The following is a 15,825-nucleotide window of genomic DNA, read 5'->3' as shown; positions in this document are numbered from 1 at the left end:
GAAACCCAGATCTAAAACAATACCAAGCATACGACCAAACGTGCTGGAACGATGAACAAATATCTGCTGAATAAATGAATGAATCCTAAATGAAACAATTTAGTTCCCAGTTTTTATAGCTTATTACCTCCGTCAATTTGATGCTGCCTAATACACACACTATTTCTATTCTCAAGATCTTTATCTACTCATTCATCAGACTCCCCCATGGTGTCAAAAATGACCAAGTGAAAGCCAGGTCTATCAAGAATCTTGCCCTATGACATGATTCCAAGGAATCCAAAAGAGGGACACTATATTGACCATTTAATTGTCATTCAAATTAGCAGATGAAAACATTTTCAAAAGTGATTAAGAGCTCAAAAATATATCATTTTTAAGTATGGGAATTAAAACACTATTATTTTATTTAACCACGTTTGTTGATGAACCAAGGTATTTCACATTTATACGCCAAGATTAAATAACTAAAATAAATAGTCTTTAGAAAACACTCATCATGTGAACAATGTAATTAGAAAAGGTTAAAAGGCCCAGGTGATCTTCCTAAATACTAATTCACAATTTCCAGATCAAAAGAATCTTAAAGAAATTTTTAAAACTCTAAGGTCCCCAATTTAATCTAATATGAAAACGGCCTCCAGAGAGGAAATCAGATTTTTATGTTTTTATCCAGATTTATATGTATCCTTAACTGTTAACTAGCTAAAGACTGATTTTTATGAACAAATATCTAGAATGATGATGTCTGTGAAAAGAAGAATTATGAATACATTTTAATTTTTCCTTATAACTGTCAAATTTTTCGATTTTTTACTATATACATAATAATTTTATAAGAAAAGTAAATGATATATTCAAAGAAAAAGAGCCTCTGATAATTCACATGTATTCATTAATTTATATAGAATCATATATTATTCCAGGGCTAAATTTTAAGAACAACAGAGCTAATCATAAAGATACGGAATTCCTAAATGATTTCTCTTTAAAGAACTTACCACGTATATACGGGGGAAAAGTGAATATAACTGAAAGAAACTCATAAAGAAATGCTTCTAGCCAAAACAACAATGTTAAATGAATTACAAATACTAAATCAATCATAAATATTTACACATTATTCTGCAACTATACTTTGTTTTAGTTGTCCTTGGAGACAAATGTTTCTATGAGAAATATATCATTGTCCTGTATATTTAAAAATTGCCTGAGATAACGTTATTCCAATTAAAAAAAAATCCTGAGAATTACATCAACCCAAGCCATGACATGGTCCTAAAGTCATAAATTGAGGAGCAATCTAATAGCTGTTCAAATGTTTATTCAGACAGAGGTAAAGGGTACAACTTCTCAAAGGGAAATAGGTTTTAATAAAAACTTATCAATAGGAAGTTGTCTACCAGAAGTATAAATCCAAATGAACCAGTGAATAAGGAAATTCTATGTGGGATTATGCCAAACTCATTTAAATCCCCATGCACTTGGAAAACTCAAAACAATCAAAATAAGTACATTACCTAGACATGCTTTCAAATCTATTTCTCCCCGCTGGGTATCAATAACCAGAGAGGGTGCCGATTTGTTCTTTTCATTCATTTTTACGGCTAAACGAGCATGCAAACCTTCAAAAGAGAGGCAAAAATGGAAATGACAGCACCATTTATGAATCTAAAATAATCTCTGTGAATCAATGTCATTGAAATGTGGGAAGAGACATACAAACATCACAAGCAAGTGGTATCCCTTTGTTAGAAAACCTGAATTTAGGATTGCTAACGTTACAAAGGATTTTTGTATATATCAGTCCCTTGATGCATGTGTTTAGAGATCAATAACTACTTTTTAAGGGCAATCTAGCAACCAACAATTAACTTATAAATTCCTTCCAAAAATTTTTATTTCCAGCCTACCATATGCCAGGGACTGTGTTAGGCACAGTGAGAGAAGCAAAGGCTTATCCATCACAGGCTTTGGCCTCAAGAAGCTTCCAAGTCTAGGTGAGAAGATAAGACATACCTAGAAATAACTTCAAAATAAAATAAGCAGGGAGAAGTGCCTCAAGAGCAGTAAAAATAAAATGTCATAAGTCAGACGAAAAAGAAGTGACTTCTAGCTGAGGTGATCAGAGAAGACATCGAGATTAGATGGGAACTGTTGAGAAGGGCCTGGAAATACACATGGGATTTGGACACTCTTAGAAGGAGGCAAACAGATTGCAAGTGAAGGTGGACACATGGGAAAGCATCCATGCTCAGTCAGAAATTCCGTTGGCTAACGGAGAGTACTGCAGAAAGAGGAGTAACTGAAGATGAAGTAAGAGATTGAGACCATTTGGGAGGGCTTGACCATGAAGTTGAGAAGTCTGGACTTTATCGGGTAATTGGGGAGCTGGTAGAGATTTCTGAGCAGGAAAAAGCATCATCCAAGTTGTTCTTTAGGAAGATCAGTCTAGCAGTAATTGAAGTAACTGCAGATCAATCAAATGCAGATGATATGGCACACAGAGTGTAATGTAAGCCCGCAGGAATTCAGGAATTCATTTATAAAAATGTAATTTATATGCATCTTTTCAGTAACACAGCTCTATAAACTGTCTTGCTCATAGACTAGTACCTAATTATATAAGCAGCTAAAAAGGTCATAAGTACGATAAAATGATATCACAAAACCTCTTGTCTCTGCCTGGAAATCCGTCCACCCCCTTTCCCTTCCGGTAAACTCCTTATCCGGCAGGTCTCAGTTTAAATGTCACTTCTTCAGAAAGGCCTTTTTTAATCACTTATCCAAATTAAGTCTCCCTAGTTTTTCTCTTTCAAAGGAATTTGTGCTTTTTCTTCATTGCACTTATCACAATTTATAATTATATATTTCGGCCAGTAATTGAATAAAGTCTCTCTCCCCCACCAGACTGTGAGCAGACAGACAGTATTATTTTTGCTCATCAACATATTCTCCAGAGCCTGAAACAGTACAACACACAGTAGGCACTTCACAAGTATTTGTTCTATGAAGAATGAATGAACAAAGAAGAGAAGAACAGATTTTAAGTCACCACTGTAACGCCCTTCTTTGCTAAACATATACCGGCAAAGATATTTTCTTTCAAAGGGAAAGTTAAAAGAAATCTTAAATTTCAACAAATTCCTATCTTCTAAAATCAGAACAAAAGTCTATACTTCCACAAAGAAAACCTTAAGCCAAATATGCAAGCCAAAATATACATTCTTACTTCTCATATTTTTACAGAAATAATTCATAACGCAACCACTAGAGAACTGGAATAAGGAACAGAATCAGAGGACAGGGTAAGCACTGCAAGTCAGATGTAAAGAAGGTGATTCTACACTTGCTGTGACTCCTTGCTCCATGCACATCATGTTAGAACCTCAAGAAGAACTTCAACATGAAAGATTTCATGTTAACCTAAATCATCGCTGGAGTAGACAGAAGCCTCAAAGAAAAATGGCTAGGCTTCTTCACAAATAATTCATTCCCAAATAATAAATATATGGCTTTCGATCACATGCTGCTTGTATCTTTGTACTTCACACCACAAATTTGGTACACAGTTTTCTTCACATAATAATAAACGTAGAGAAGATTAGCAATATAATGAACCTTAAGTCATAGAGCTCTAGAGAAGTCCAAAGGAGTTCAACATGTGGCATTTGGGACTTATTCCAAGACGCAGCCCTTTGTAAAATTTTAATGTAGAAAAATCACCCAATTCGTTAGTATCTGTGAACTAGGAAGGCCTAACCAACTGTCAGGGAGGAACCAGAGGAGTTGGCTTAACCCCGGAAATGTTGAGCTACAATGGAGCACCTGCAACAAAAAGATATGATTTCCATCACTCATTTGGGGGTGTTTGTGCAACCAAATTTTGCAAATCCCACTTCATCTGGTTTTAATTAGGAAAATCCAACCTCTAGGAGAAATGTCTAAACCTCTATTTACAGCATGTATCGTGCCTTGTCTGTTCCACAGGCTTGTAAGCATCAAGAGTGCTCAGTCCAGCGCTTGATGAAAAGTAGGGGCTTACCTAATTTTTGTTGAATAAACATTAGTTGAACTTACTTGATTTATTTTGCTATTTACCCAAAATAGAAAATTCTATCTTCAAAAGCAACATTCACCAGTCACCATCAATTGAAGATTATTTTTGTTTGTTTTTAATTACTATAAAATTAAAAGATGATTGCTGTAATAGAAATTGGAAGAGTCCAGAGGATATAAAATGAAAATAGAAGTCCACAGCATCTCCATTCTCCACCCTGTAGACAAATACTTTTAACAGTTCTTGCATAACATTCTAGAAATTTTCTACACACTTATATAAGAATAAATTCTGTATTATTTTTGATAAATAAGATCATACTATATCTATTCTCATGTAACTTGCTTTTTTCCCTAAAGATTATAGCCTGGCCATTTTCCCATTATCAGTACACACACTTATACTCCTTTTGCTTTAATGGCTATATAATATTCTAAGGTATATAAGCACCTTAAATAACTTAACAAACTCATATCAATAGTCAAATATATCACTTTCAAATTGTTTCTATTACAAGCAGTGCTGTAAACAACATCCTTTGACATATATCTTTGTATCTTAAGATAAATATATTTCTAAAATATATTCTTTTTCTTTTTTTTAATTGCAGTAACATTGGATTATAACAATATATAGCTTTCAGATGTACATCATAATATATTTCAAATTCTGTGTAGATTACATCATGTTCACCACCCCAAAACTAATTATAGTCCATCCCCTCACATGTGAACCTAATCACCCCTTTTGCCCTCCCCCCTTCCCCCACAGTAACCACCAATCCAATCTCCATTGCTATGTGTTTGTTTGTCGTTGTTTTTATCTTCTACTTAGGAGTGAGGTCATACGGTATTTGACTTTCTCCCTCTGACTTATTTCACTCAGCATATTACCCTCAAGGACCATCCACGTTGTCATAAATGGCCGGATTTCATCCCTTCTTATGGCTGAGTAGTAGTCCATTGTATATATATACCACATCTTCTTTATCCATTCGTCCCCTGATGGGCACCTAGGTTGCTTCCAAGTCTTGGCTATTGTGTATAGTGCTGCAGTGAACAAAGGGGTGCATGCATCTTTATGCCTTTGCATTTTTAAGTTCTTTGGATAAATACCCAGCAGTGGGATAGCTGGATCATATGGCAGATCTATTCTTAATTTTCTGAGGATACTCCATACTGCTTTCCATAGTGGCTGTACCAGTTTGCACTCCCACCAACAACACTCCCTCTCCCACACTTGTTGTTTCCTGTCTTGTTAATTATAGCCATTCTGACCAGAGTGAGGTAAAATATATTCTTAGAAGTAGCATTGCAGAGAGAAAATGTATGAGCGTTTATAATTTTGACCAATGCCAAATCGCCCTCAAGAAAAGATATGTGAATGCCTATTTCACCACACCCTCTCCATCATTAGATATTTTCAAACTTTTTCATCTTCGCCAATTTGATAAATGGAAAATGGCACCTCATTTTAATTTCTACCTTTTTAACTATAAGTGAGGTTAAGTATTTTTTCAAATTTTTACTATTTTTATGTTTCTTAAAATGTTTGCTCACATCAATTACCCATTTTTACATTGGCTGCTCATATTTTCTTGTTGACTTATCAGTGATCCCTGAATATTAACAGTACATCAATCCTCCTTCTGTCAAACAGATTGCAATTATTCTTCCCCACTTGAGTATTTGTTCATTGATTCTTATCATGGTGATTTTGCCATGCAAAAGGCTTGACTTTTTATGAAGTCAAATTATTAATCTTTTCCTTTATGGTCTCTGGGTTTAGAGTTATGCTTAGAAAGACCTTCTCTTTCCTGAGATTATAAAACTATATGCCTGTGTTCTCTTCCTAAAATAATAATAACAATAGATAATTTTTATTGAATGCTTACTCTAGGCCAGGCACTGTTCTGAGCACTTCACATACATTATTGCATTTAATCCTCAGAACAACTTTAGTGGGTGGGCAGTGTCATTGTCTCCATGATACAGATGAAGATTCTGTGACTATAGATGAGGTTCGAGCTTATCCAAGCTTACACAGCTGATATGTGGCAGTGCCAAGATTTCAACTCAGACCAGTCGACTTATCAACTTTAGGTTATGTCTACTAACTTTCTTTTCACTAAGAAAAATGAGGATTTTACACACTTACACATACCTCTTCTATCTTCTCTGCCTTATATTTGTTATATAATTCTTTTTTTCATTATTAATTGTACAGCCTTCACATTTTCTTCTGTTTTCATAATACACACAATTATTTAGATTTAACTTAGGTCTCTATTTAAGGGGTTCCACATGCCCTGCCAATGCTTTCATATATCTGCTTCTCCATCTGCAAGTTCTTTTTCCTTATTTATCACTTAGATGACCAATTCTATTAATGCAGCAATTTTTCAGGAATGAGGTCCTTGAATGTTTGAGAATACTGTTTGATACCTTTATACATAAACCACAGCTTGAAGGTATTAAGTCTGCCCACGCAGACCTCACCCAAAGCTCTGGAGATCTGCTCCACTACCTCCTGGCTATGACTGCCACCAGGATGTCGGAAGCCAGTCTGATTTCTCCCTACGGGTGACTTGCTTTTTCTGCCTGGATGCCTTTAAGATTCTTTTCTTGGGGCCGGCCCTGTGGCCTAGTGGTTAAATTCAGTACGCTCTGCTTTGGCGGCCTGGGTTTGTGGGTTTGGATCCCGGCGCAGACCTACACCACTTGTCAGTCATGCTGTGGCGGCAACCCACATATAAAGTAGGGAAGATGGGCACAGATGTTAGCTCAGGGCTAATCTTCCTCAACAAAAAAAAAGAAAGAAAGAAAAAGAAAAGAAAAAACTATTGTTTTCTTAACCTTGAAGCACACTAACTTTACTATTATACGCTCACTTGGTAGTGATCATTCTGTTTCAGTTTTTCCTAGACCTCTGTGCCCTTTTGATCTACAAATTATAAATTTCCTTAATCTCTGAAGCTTTTTTTTCTCCATTACATATCTAAAATTTTTCTGTCCATTTGTTCTGCTCTCTTTGTCAGGCACACCAATAAAACATATGTTGGATCTTTCCTGCCTGTCTTTATTATCTATATTGTGTTAGACAGACATTTTAGTTGCAAGCCTATGGTGGGAACCTTGCTCGAACTAGCTTAGATAAAAGGAATGTATTGGAAGGACACTGGAGTGCCTGACATAATTCTAGGAAATGCATGAGAGCAGCCGGACCTCAGGGATAACCAGAACCACAGACTTGAACACCACCACCACCAGGCCTGTTTATCTCAACTAGGACTGTCTCTCTCTTGTCTTTTGGTTCCGCTTCTATGTGTTGACTTGGCTCTTACTACAGACAGACCAACTTCCTTCACGAGGCAGGGACCATCGCTCCCAACAGCTCCAGAGCCTCACATGTCATGATCCTCACCACCAGAGATGGATTGCCTTGCTCTCCTCAATTCCAATTTTTAAAAATCCTATGTTCCCTCCAAATATTTCGAGTGAATACAGATGTATTTTTCTGGAATTTCTGTCCCCCCAAATAACTCTTAATCTGGTGTGCGCCTCATCCGTAAGCCGAGAGTAAAGCAGTTTAGCCAACTTTGATTTGCCAACTTACTGCTTATTCATTTCTGTTCATTTCGTTCTGGTCAACTTCTGCAAAGCTCCTTGTCCTTTCTTCCTCTTGCTTCCCCCTCACTTCATTATAGGTTAGAGGTCAAGTATAAAAAGATACTGTTCCCTTAGCCTCACCTCTCCCTCTATTCTGAGATATGGAACTGGCTCCCTCGGGGATTTTCCAATTTTTCACATGGCCTATCCCAACTCCCAAACCTTACAGGGTAGCGTGCTCACAGCCCTGCACTTACTTTCAGTGAAGTCTGCACTGTGTTTACAATCTAGAGAAGCGTGAATCAGTTTTTAGCATCCTCCCTAGATTTGATCCATATTTCACCTTACTTCTTAGATACCAGTCTAGCCTGGAACTGAACCATTTCCTAGTTTCATGGAATTTTTGTGTTTGTTTTTCATTCTATTTGTTAAGTTTTAACTAGTTCCATGACAGGGAATATGGTTAACATGCCTTTACTTTTCTAAATACCTTCTGAATTTTTAGAAGTAATAGTTACTATTAAAATTCTACTTTGGAAAACTTACAATCCATTCACTCATCAAATATGCATGGAATGTCAACTATGAATGTGCAAGGCACTTTGCAGGGCACTGAGATACATCAATAAGAAGGCAGCAGTGTTCCTACCCTCTTGGAGTTTATATTATAGACATTTAAACAAATGTTTAATAGAAAGATAGACATTTAAACAAATAATCACAAGGATAATATATCAATAAGGGGGTAAATGGGTGGTTATTGAAACAGAGATTAAACAGCGTGCCCAAGAGGTATGGATTAAATTATTTTAGCTAGAAAATCTCTGAGGTGCTTCTCAGCATGGGGAGAGGCAAGTCTCCTTGAAGCTAATTTTCTTTCTTTTGTGATGAGTCACTTAAGTTGCCTCCCTAGTGACAGACTGCAAGATGAGTAAGTACCCTACATCTGGGTACAATAGGACCTTTCTTAGGTGTACAACCTAAAAATAACTACCTTTTTCTTGGAATGCAAAGTCCATAGCGCTTCTGGGAGTATTCCTTGGGAAGCAAAGTTAGGGAAACCTGTTGGGTTAAACCTGACATGGCCCTGACCCAAGTCTTCTGGCAAGAAGGGATGCAAATGTCACCAAAAGACTACTTTCTAGGCAGGAGCTGTCTAAGTTGGTGACCAAGCTCAACTCAGCCCAAGGGTTTATGAAGGAAGGGTCACTCTAGCCCAGCCTATAGCCAGCATAACACAAGATTATGCTTTGAGGAACAATAACTGAGTACATGAATGTAAACTACAGACATATTCTGCAATTTGGGGAGGTCATCACAATGCAAAGATAATTTGCCCATTTGGGCTGTGCAGGATCAGTCTTCAACAGCAACAGTCTTTATCAGCAACAGCTATACTGTACTTACCAGAATTCCAGTTCACTCTCCACCTGGTGCAGGAACCTCTTAGCCAACAGGTTCTTAGACAACACACAAAGTTCAGGGAGAGTCCTCAAAAAGGAGACACAGGGGACCACCCCAGTGGCATAGTGGTTGAGTTTGAGCGCTGTACTTCAGCGGCCTGGGGTTTGTCAGTTCTGATCCCCAGTATGAACCTACACGCTGCTCATCAAGCCATGCTGTGGTGGCATCCCACATACAAAATAGAGGAAGATGGGCACAGATGTTAGCTCAGGGACAATCCTCCTCAAGAAAGGGGAAAAAAAGGAGATACTGAACTTTCTGGCAATAAAAACATGTAGAAAATAACGTAATTAACTTGATAATTAAAAGAGATGGGACTACATTGAGATTTCTCTGAAAGAGTGACACTTGAGCACAGATCTAAAGGACAACAAGCAGTTAGCTAGGGAAAGCAAAGAATGCATTCCAAAAGGAGGATCCAGGAGGGAACTTGGCAGATTTGAGGAAATCAAAGAGGGCCAGTAAGGCTGGACTATGAAGAAGGGCTACCCTGTTGTCAGTCAAAGATGGTGAGGTAGGCAAGGGGCCATCTCCTACAGGGCCCTGTAATCTGCATTCAACATGAGAGGCTTTATCCTAAGAGCAATGCAAAGTAATAAATAAGTTTTAAGAGTCACACCATCAGTTTGCATTAGTAAAACATGATTTGAGTTGCAAGAGGGAAGAGAGTCAAGAGTGGAAACAAGCAGGAAAGCCAGCTGGGAAGCTCTCTGAGGAAGAGTGAATGGGCGCAGGCGCAAGTAGGTTATAGATCTGGTTGCAGGGAAATCCCCATCGAATGCCTTCCTTCTCTACGAAATAGCAAGTGAGAGACAGAGTTGACTTTGGGCATTCATGGATTAAAAACAATCCCAAAAGCCTCTTGGAAGAAAGTGGGCACTATAGCAGAATTATAGAATTCTGCTAAAGGCTTAGAAGTGAATTCTGGCACTTGTGGATCCAGTGTTACAGGATACTGCTAGGTTAAGAATTCTATATTATTTTGTCAAAATAAATCAAAGTTTTACCCAAGAGATTAAAAGCTATATAAAGAGAAGAACTTTCCATTTGCTTGCCCTTGTACAGCATGTGGATGTACTCTTCCTAAGTATCACCTTCAAGCAACTTCAGAGGAAAAAAGTGAGAGAACTTAAGAAATACTTTTAGCAGTTGGCCACAGATAAACCCTGGCTAGACCACAAAAAAGAGGGCCTTATTAAAAGCATTCTTAGCTGATGGCCCTTTCACCATTAACCAGTCACTTAGGTCAAAAAACAAAAGATAAATGCTATTCCCCAGGTCTAGTGCCACCATCAACATGGAGGAAATGATGAAAGCGCTAGATTATAGGGGAAATTCAGCAACGGGTGCCTTTGGGAGAAGAAAGCTGACATTCTGTCCTCATCCCTTCAAAAACATATCCCAAGCAGAAAGAGATCTAGGATCAAAGCTATCTTTAAAGGACTAAAAGGTCTCAGAAGCACTGCTGCCTGCAGGTGTAAAAATAAAGTGACAAAAGTATACTGACAGACCAAATTAGTGATCCCTAAACTTCCTTTCAGGTTGGCCCACTACTCGTCCTATTAAGACTCTAGAAAGTCCTTGAGAGGGCACCTCCAGTAGTGTCATTTATGAAAAACCAAGCCAACAGAGAACACCAAGTACGATAATTAGTGGATTTTAGGAGAGGGAAAAAAACAACAAAGTGGTGACAAGTACCAGGGACAGATCCACCACCATCCAATCACCGCCACACGGAGAATGCAGGTCTTTACTGTGATTCATAGGCAAAGGTTAAGAAACTTCACATTTTTAACAAAAACATCCCCACCCTCCCCTCCCTGGAAGCTACAACCCTCTACTTTTGGTGTAATTGGGCTTTACCTATGGGATTAATTTCCCACTGGATGTAAGCCTATGACCATCCCTACACTGCAGGCAGCATAAAACTGGGGCAGAAAAGAAATACCTCCTGCATCAGGAAGCAGAGTTTCATAGCTGGAGTCACAAAGCCCTGGGTTCAAATCTCAGTTATACCATTTACAAGCTATATGACCCCAGGCAAGTTCCTGAAACTCTGAGCCTCAGTCACCTTGTCTGTAAAAGGGGATTAGAATCTGCCACAGAAGATTATTATAAGGAGAAAATGAGGTAATATATCCACAGTGTCTCAGCACAGTGCCTGACACATAGCCAGTATTCAATAAGGGAAAGGCATTGTTAGAAGTAGAAATCGTAAACTCTTACTTTTGTGTTCATTTGCTCTTCTCTGCTGCCCTTGAAGAATTCTCAGGTCTTAGATGCAACCTGTCTACCTGGAACCCCAATATCCCATCTATCTCTATCCACAGGACCCACTTGTCCCTCAATCGACCGACAAGCCTCTGGATTTACCTTATTACCTACCCAGACCTACGGACTCTGCTGACCCACCCTCCTGTGTAACTTCCCTCGCTGGCTCGGCCTCTTCTGCATGTTGCCAGTGTGACAAATCTGAAGTCAAGTCACATTGTTTCCGTTAGTTTGAATGCTGCCTAAAGGGCTTTATTTAACCTACAGTAGCCAGAACCATTACTTACGTAAAACTAACATGGTTGGTCAACTGAGAAATTACTCTGTAGTCAGGATCATGCCAGACTCTCTAAACAACTAGATTGGATCCTTCCAAAATATGACTCTCCTCTTTTACAACCACACAAGTTGCCTCAAAATGTTGCTTCTAAATGAAGACTCTTAGTTTCTGCATCTTAATTCAATACCTTCTTATGTCCAAAACTTGAAAGCTGAGAAGTAAAAGTCCCTAGGCTACTTAAAAAAAAATTTCCTAGATCCATACTGCCTTAAAATTACCAGAGAGTATCTACTAGTGAACACTAAATAATTTCACTGTTTCATTACTCTCAGGGTATATTCTAAGTCCTTGATTGAATTAAATGAATCAAGAAAGGAATGTGGAGTACTAGAAACCCAAAATTGGTTTAATATTTAACGTGTGGTTAGCTTAGAGGCAATAAAGAAATGTCAAGGTCATTAGCCTTTTCTATGCCAGGTAGCATCTCACAGGATATCTTGATTAAATTCTGCAAATACAATCTATTGAGCCAATATTGGGTCTTATAATAGACACGTATGCTTTTGCCACTATAAAGATGACTCTTTGATTATGTTTCTAATTCAAAAATTATTCTGCTACCCAAGTCTCTCTCATAGCATGCTTCTTTAATTTAGTGTACAGTGGCCCTCCATAGCCACAGGTTTCACATCCGCAGATTCAACCAACCGCAGATAAAAGGCCTACGATGGTTGTGTCTGTACTGAACACGTACAGATTTTTTTTCTTGTCATTGTTCCCTAAATAATACAGTATAACAACTATTTACACAGCATTTACATTGCATTAGGTATTATAAGTAATCTAGAGATGATTTAAAGTATACGGGACGATGTGCGTAGGTTATATGCAAACACTATGCCATTTTATATAAGGGACTTGAGCATCTGCAGATTTTCGTATCCACAGGGGTCCCGGAACCAATCCCCGCAGATACTGAGGGATGACTGTACCTGAAATTTTGCACTTTCAAGAACAGAAAGCAGACAATATTTACATTGCCAAGTGATAGACTGACCTCTAGTGGAAATTAAAGAAATTACTCAACAAGCTTTGAGAGGTCCCTAATACAGTTAGAGCTAACTTACAACATTGTTAAAACAATGATTAAAACACTGACAATAAAAATTAACTTGGGATTTCTAATCCATTCAAGCTAGGAATAAGAGAATAGGGTTAAGAGCAGAGACTGGTTCACGGCTCACGTGCCACTTCCTAGCTGTGTAATGTTTGTCTCAGTTTCCTCATCCGTAAAATAGGAAAAATAATATTACCTACCTCATAGGATTGATGTGAGGATCAAATGAGTCAACATATGAAAAGTATCTAGAACATTGTGTGGTACATTGTTCAGTGACATAAAATTATTGGTTATTATTATTTGTAGCTGGAAGAGATTATGGTTGGAGGCAAATTCTAAGTTAAGAGGTTATGAAGAAAAATGAGAGAGTCCTAGCAGGAACACACTTCTTCAGGGATTAGGCTATAACAACCCAGTACAGCACCAATCCAGTTAGTCCTCCCACTTCCAGAAATACAGGAGCTATGCCTGCATATAATGGAACAAGGGGGAACCAGAAGGCAGTGAACTCGAGCTAGATAACGTTTTGTGGGAAATATTGGGAGTCTTTTTGCTGTCCCAATATGGGCATGATGAAGAACACCACATACTACCTTTTAAACCCAAAACCGAGCCCCCCTGGATCTTTTGGGCTTTGAACTCCTTTCACACCCAGAATCTACAGCACAGGCAGGCAGCGCCCTGCTGCCCACTAACTGATCCAGCCTCAGAGGCTGAATCACACGGGCAGCACTTTTCTACCTTTTCTATGACCGACTTATTCTTGGGTTGGGCTTCTATTACAGAACTCTAAACTTTTCAAAACAATATTCCACTGCTTCCAGAGTAACATACCCGATTACTGACTAAAAGATGCTTCTATACGAAGTTAACAATTTCCACCTCTTTTTCCAAGGAAAGCCCAAATTGGCAATTTTTTTCAGCTGACAGAAATACCCATAAAATTGAAAAATGATCTGTAATTCCAAGGCATTTCTTTACCACAAATAATTGCCAGCCAGAGCAAAATGGCTTGTTTTTCTCAAAAACAATACGATCACTCTAATAAAACGAATATAGTTATCCTTTCCATCACTGTCCTGAGGTGCCCTGATTCATTTCAGTTAATTCAAATCTTCTGTGAACACTCTAAACTGAAATTAAAAGTTGCAATTCAGTTATTCAGTACAAACAAGAACCCATTAAAATGACATAAAAGTTCCTCTAAGATCTTATTCATAACATTTACATATACTTATTACAAGAAACTAAAAAGGACCAATTTCTGTAACTGGAGCAGACAGGATTAACAGCAGATTAGATACTTCCAAAGAAAAGATCAGTTAATTTGAAAGCATAGTAATAGGACTTATCCAAAATGAAGCCCAAAGAGGAAAAAAAGGACCAAGGGAAAAATAAACAGAGCTTCAGTGACCTGTGCGACAACATCAAGCATCTAATATACATATAAATGGAGTATCAAAAGGAGAGAAAGAAAGGCAGAAAAAATAAAGAAATAACGCCTGAAATTTTTCTAAACATGATGAAAACTATAAACCTAAAGATCCAAGAAGTTCAACAAACTCCAAACTGCATGTCAGTTTTTTCAAAAAAAAAAAAAAAAACAGATAAAAAGGAAAAACTGATGTTAACCTCATCAAAATTAAAAATTTTGCTCTGCAAAAGACCCTGTTGAGGATTAAAAAGACAAATTACAGACCATGAGAAAATACTTGCAAATCACATCTCTGACAAAGGACTTGAATCCAGAATATATAAAGAACTCTCAAAACTCAACATTAAAAAAAATCCAATTAGAAAATGGGCAAAACACATGAATAGACATTTCACCAAAGAAGATACACAAATAGCAAATAAGCACAGGAAAAGATGACCAACATCATCAGCCATTATGGAAAGGTGAATTGATGTCACCAATCAGAATGGCTAAAATAAAAAACAGTGACAATACCAAATCCTGGTGAGGATGCAGAAAAATTAGATCACTCATACAGTGTTGGTGGAAATGTAAAATGATACAAAAACTCTGGAAAATAGATTGGCAGTTTCTTTTAAAACAAAAAATGGACTAACCATAAACCCAGAAATTGCACTCTTTGGCATTTATCCCAAAGAAATGATAACATATTTACACAGAAACTTGTACATGAATGTTAATAGCAGCTTTATTAATACCAGTCAAAAACTGGAAACTACCCAAATGTCCTTCGATGGGTGAATACTTAAACAAACTGTGGTATATCCATACCAAGGAATACTACTCAGCAACAAAAAGGACAGACTATTAATACATGCAAGAAACTCTGATGGAGGGAATTACACTAAGTGAAAAAAGCCAATCTCAAAAATTAACATACTTTATGATTCCATTTATATGACATCTTTGAAATAAAAAACTATAGAGAGGAAGAACAAATTAGTGGTTGCCAGGGCTTACAGATAGGGGAGAGGTGGGCGTGAGTATAAAGGAGCAGCACGGGGAGCCTTATGTATCTTGATGGCAGTGATGGCTACACAAAGCTACACGTGTGATAAAAATTTCTGTAGAAGCATACACACACACACACACACACACACACACACAAATAACTGCATAGAATAAGCTCTGTGGACTGTACCGTCAATTTCCTGGCATTGATATTATACCGCAGGTAAGTAAGACGACAATATCGGGGAGGATGGGTAAAGGGTGCAGACTCCCTGAACATTTCTGGGCAACTTCCTGTAAATCTATAATTACAGCAGAGGAAGATATTACGGGGACTAACTCAGTCTAAAGAGTCAGCTGATCATTTACAAACCAACATTTGCAGACGGCACAGACAATGTTAGTAGGATGGGGTGCCAGAGGGCAGCAAGCAGAAACCAGGCATCTGAGACAGAGTGAACGAAGAGAGGGTCCTAAGAGGAGGATTGAAGAGGAGCTAAAAACAAACAGCAATAGCTTCCTAATCCTTCTCATGACTGCCTCTCCCTATAAGGATTTAACCAAAGTCTGGGAAATTCCTACCGGTGACCATAA

General features: G+C 37.8%; 1 protein-coding gene across 18 annotated transcripts in view; it reads right to left on the bottom strand.

The window, feature by feature from the left end:
* Positions 1 to 15,825, bottom strand: part of STK33 (serine/threonine kinase 33) — a 129,805-nt gene that overhangs the window by 89,235 nt on the left and 24,745 nt on the right. For 7 of the 18 annotated variants that reach the window (XM_046638541.1, XM_046638542.1, XM_046638540.1 and 4 more), the window contains one exon: positions 1,521 to 1,625. The exons of 9 other annotated variants lie outside the window; for them this stretch is intronic. In XM_046638541.1, the coding sequence (XP_046494497.1) occupies positions 1,521 to 1,625 (105 nt within the window). Of the gene's footprint in view, positions 1 to 1,520; positions 1,626 to 1,913; positions 2,052 to 15,825 lie in introns of those variants that run through there. 2 more of the 18 variants (XM_046638554.1, XM_046638538.1) reach the window with 2 other exon arrangements.

This window comes from Equus quagga, chromosome 14 (genome assembly GCF_021613505.1).
Source record: "Equus quagga isolate Etosha38 chromosome 14, UCLA_HA_Equagga_1.0, whole genome shotgun sequence".
Classification (NCBI taxonomy): Eukaryota; Metazoa; Chordata; class Mammalia; order Perissodactyla; family Equidae; genus Equus; species Equus quagga.
Note: the sequence above shows the minus strand (reverse complement) of the source record. Positions and strands in the feature narration are given on the sequence as shown.